Source organism: Vombatus ursinus, unplaced genomic scaffold, assembly GCF_900497805.2.
Source record: "Vombatus ursinus unplaced genomic scaffold, bare-nosed wombat genome assembly UNPS02001419.1, whole genome shotgun sequence".
Classification (NCBI taxonomy): Eukaryota; Metazoa; Chordata; class Mammalia; order Diprotodontia; family Vombatidae; genus Vombatus; species Vombatus ursinus.
Genome location: NW_020941197.1, coordinates 22,822,721 through 22,827,484, shown reverse-complemented (window position 1 = coordinate 22,827,484; position 4,764 = coordinate 22,822,721). Strand labels below are relative to the sequence as shown.

The window sequence follows — 4,764 nt, the reverse complement described above, 5'->3', positions numbered from 1 at the left end:
GTGTGTGTGTGTGTGTGTTGGATAGCATCAGGTTGCATTCCGCTTTAAAAGTTAACTACAGTAGTTTATGTTTTAGAGCAGACACCACTGGAAATGGTTGCACTGGGGATCCACACGGTCAGATCCGAGCTTAAAAAAAATTAATCCCCGACCTTGCACTGGCTTCCTCTTCACTTGTAAAGCGGACTCCCCCATTCTCGGATTTGGTCTCTCCTGGGCCCTCAGCTTGGATCCTCCTCCCCCTCCCTCGCTTGATTTGGTCTCATCCTAGCTCCGCCCCCATCCCCTCCTTCCTTCTCTCTTCCAAGATGGCTTCAGCGGCGCCTTGCCTGGAGTGGGAGCCCTGGAACCGGGTGCAGATCCCGAGCCCCGGCAGTGTGAGCACAGTGATCATAGAAGACAGAGACGGAGTAATTGGTGAGTAAGGGGCGCTGGGCGAGGAGGACACCATGACTCACCCCCGGCAGCTAGGAACGCTTGGGCCTGGGGACAGGGTTGAGGACACGTGTTCTGGGGACTAACACTCCCTTCCTGACTTCCGGAACTCCTCCCCTGGAGGCGGAGCCCTGTCCCTGGAAGGACCGACCGTTTCCCAGGAGGAGAGAGGGGAGGCGTGGCCACTCTCTTGTCTCACCGCCCCTCTTTCCTCTTCTGCACATGCGCCCCATGCGGAGGACGCGATCGTCGCCTTTGACCCCTGTAGAAGCGTGCCCCCGCTTGATACCTTACTGCAGGAAGAGAGCTCGCTCTGGAGTCAGAGTCCTTGAGTTCAAATCCTTCCTCTGACTCTTACAACCATTGCGGCTTTGGTCGAGTCGGTTCACTACCCTGGGACGTAGTTTCCTCATTTATTTAAAGAAAAAAAAAAGAGCTTGGACTAGATAGATGATTTATGAGGATCCTTTCTGGATCAAACCTACTGCTCAGCTGATGTTCCATGGAATGATAGTATAGTGACAATGAATTTAATGCAAGAAATAATAGTAATAACTTTCCTCTAGTGCGTTAAGCTTTGCAGAACAGTTTGTAAATATTATCTCATTTGATTCTCACGACCCTGGGAGGTAGGGGAAGGAAGAAAAGTCAGGTTAAATGACTTACCCAGGGTCACACAGCTATTTAGTTTGTGGATGGGGCAGCTAGGTGGCGAAGTGGATAGAGCAGGGGCCCTGGATTCAGGAGGACCTGAGTTCAAATGCGGCCTCAGACACCTAACACTCACTAGCTGTGTGACCCTGGGCAAGTCACTTAACCCCATTGCCTGCCCCCCCCCCAAAAAAAAGTTTGTTGATATATTTCAACTCAGGACTTGGGTCCAGCGCCATCCACTGTCCCACCTAGCTGCCGCTTTTAAGAATTTCTGATGACCCCAAGAACTGTGGAAACAAGGTCTTGCAACATACATGATATATATGGACAGCTATGAGGCATAGTGGATAGAGTGCTGGTCCTACAGTCAGGAATACTCATCTTCCTGAGTTCAAATATGACCTCAGACACATACTAGTTGTGTGACCCTGGACAAGTCACTTAACCCTATTAGCCTTAGTTTTCTTTGTCAAATGAGCTAGAGAAGGAAATGCCAAGCCACTCCAATATTTTTGCCAGTTGGACATGACTGAAAACAACTGAACAATGTAATATATGTTATATATTATGTATTATATATAACTAAGTTTCAACATATTGCTAATGATAACTTGTGTATAATAAGTATCATAAGACATATCAAAGACATTAATAAGAGGAAAAGGAGAAGAAGGTTGATCAGTCATATATCAAGTGGTTAGGATAACAGCCTGAATGTGCATTGGTATCCACGAGCTATTAAAACTTAAAAGGGAGAACTCCATTGCATTGGATTGTCCCTGTATGAAAGATTTTTGGATGGACGTGGACAAAAATCACACAAGATAAGGCATGGATTTGTTAGGATCTATGCCAGTAGAGATAGAATCCACATTAATAAGACCATAAATGTATCAAGTAAAAATATTAATTTTACATTTTATATAGTGCTTTAAGGTTTACAAAGTACTTTCTCCACAATAACTATGAATAAGACAATGCAGCTAGTGGCTATGTCTTTTTTACAAGTGAGGAAACTGAGGTAAAGTGACTTGCTCAGTGTCACAGCTAGTAGACAGTAGGGCTGGATCAACTACCTAGATCTCTTGATTTCATGCTGTCTCTGTAACATACTTTATTAGGTAATATGGTCTCAGTCTGCTTTGCTGATGCAGCATTCTGTCCCACATGCTAGCTGTCATTGTAGGCTAAGGTTCTGTCCTGGATCTGTTTTTATTCCATCCCTATAATCTCTATTACCTAATCAGCTCCCGTGGGTTCAATTATCATCTCATTTCAGATGACTTCCAGGTCTATATATAAAGCCCCATGTTACCAACTGCCTATTGGACATTTTGAAATGGATGCCCCATGGGAATCTCAAACTCAATATGTCCAAAATAGAACTCGTTATTTTCATCACCACCACCCCTCAAGTTACCCCTTTTCCAGACTTCCCCATTTTTATTGAAGATATCACTGTTTTCCTAGTTACCCAGGTTCACAACCTTGGTGTCATCCTGGACTCCTCTCGGTCTTACTCATTCCACATTTCTTGTTAGTTGCCAATTCTTGTTGATTACATCACCACAGTATCTCTCACATCTGTTTGCCTTTGTTTATAGGATCATCACCTTAGTTCAATCACCTGTCCCCTGGACTCTTGCAGTGGTCTGCTTACTAGTTTCCTTCAGTTTTCTTCCCCCTCTAATCCATCCTCCCCACGTTTGCCGAAGTGATATTCAAAAAGCGCAGGTCTGGCAATCTTTACTCTCCTGCTCAATAATCTTCAGTGCCTCCCTCTTGCCTCTAGGATAAAATACAAACTCCTCTGTTTTGCATCTAGAGCTTATCACAACTTGATTCTAACTTACATTTCCAACCTTCTTACACATTACTTTCTTTCTATACTACATGGGCCTGTCAAACTGGTCTTCCTCTTCCTTATGAATACTATTCCATCCCCATATTTTTCATAAACTGTTACCCATATCTGGAATGCAAACCTTCTTCACCTTTGTCTCTTAGAAACCCTAGCTTCCTCCAAAGCCCAACCCACCGTCTCCTACCTGAAGCCTTTTCTGCCTGTTGCTAGTGCCTTCCCCACAAGAAAATTACTTTGTGTTTATATTTATTTGAATATGCTTATGTTGGCATGTGCTCTCTCCTCTTCCACTCTCTTCATCTCAAAACCCCTTCACATCATCTCCCACTCTCTCCGCCTTTCCCCCAGTCTCTGACAGTGAGGTGGCCCTCATTTTCTCTTTGCCAAGGCTAACACCTTTTTCTCTAGCAGATTGCATCCTCCTTCATCCCACTTCTCTCTTAAAACTTCAACCTGTCTCTAACAATTGTTTTTTCCCCTCCCTTCAAACATACCTGAGCCTCCATCACCCTTAAAAAATCCTTCACTAATCCTTCACTTAAAAAATGCCATCCCCACAAGCTATCATCCCATAGCTTTCCTCCCTTTCTCAGCCAAAGTTCTTTACAGTAGCTGCCTCTACTTCCTTGCCTCTTCCTCTTTCCTCAACCCTTTGCAATCTAGCTTTCAGCCTAATAAACTGCTGTCTTCAAAGTACCAGTGATCTCTTAATTAACAAATAGGAAGAGCCTTTCTCAAACCTAATCCTTCCTGACCTGTCTACTGCATTTGACAATGTTGACTACCTTGTAACTTCTGGAATACCTTTTCCCTCTGGGTTTTCTTGACTGGGTTTGCTTCTCCTGATGGATCTCCCTTTTGGAGGGAGGAGATTGTCATCCACCTCATGCTCTCTCCTGGACCCTCTTCTCCCTCTGTGCTCTCTCTTGTAACCTTATCAGCTCCGTTGGGTTTAACTGTCATTATGCAGACGTCTCCCAGATCTACGTAATCCCCAGTCTCTTCCTGAACTTCAGTCCCATATCACCAGTAGTATTGGATCTTTCAAACTGGATATCCTGGAAACATCTTAAACTCTTATCTGTCTGAAACTGAACTCATGATCTTCCCTCCCTCCCCAAAACCCTATCTTTTTTCCAGACCTCTCTATTTCTAGTGTCTTGAGTTCTTACTTTGAATCCTGACTCTCCCTCATCTCACATAATTAATCAGTTGCCAGATCTAGCCATTTTCTGTCTTCAAAACATTGCTCACATCTGATTCCACTCCACTCACGAAGTGATTTTTGTAACCTTACTTCGGGTCCTCATCCCCTCTCATATAGATTATTGGAACAGGCTCTTTCTTAATTGGTCTTCCTGCCTCAAGTCTGTCACCACTAGGCCGCTGCTGCCAAAATGATCTTCCTTAAGCATAAATCTGATCATGCAACTCCCCTACTCAACTTCATTGGCTTTCTGTTGCCTCTAAGATCTATTATAAGCTTTTAGAGCCTAATCCAACCTATCTTGTCAGCCTCTTTGGACATGACTCCCCTTTCTCATTTCTGGAACCCAAGCCAGACTGACCTTTTCTCAGTTCCTAACACACATCTCTTATCTCTATACCTTTGCACTGACCATCCTCTTTGCCTGGAATGCACTCCTTCCTTTTCTCCTCAAAGAATCCCTCTCTTTTTTATGTGTGTATATTTACATTCATGTATTTATTTGCACACGTTTTGTGTATGTGTGTATATATATATATATACACATACATATATATACACACACACACACACACACACACACACACACACACACACACACACA

At 43.8% G+C, this 4,764-nt stretch overlaps 1 protein-coding gene across 1 annotated transcript in view; it reads left to right on the top strand.

Annotated features, from left to right (window-relative positions):
• Positions 1-302: 302 nt before the first annotated feature.
• NEPRO (nucleolus and neural progenitor protein) overlaps positions 303-4,764 on the top strand; it is a 17,062-nt gene continuing 12,600 nt past the window's right edge. Inside the window, exon 1 of the mRNA XM_027868440.1 lies at positions 303-417. Within this exon, the coding sequence (XP_027724241.1) occupies positions 309-417 (109 nt within the window). The 5' untranslated portion in view covers positions 303-308. The remainder of the gene's footprint in view (positions 418-4,764) is intronic.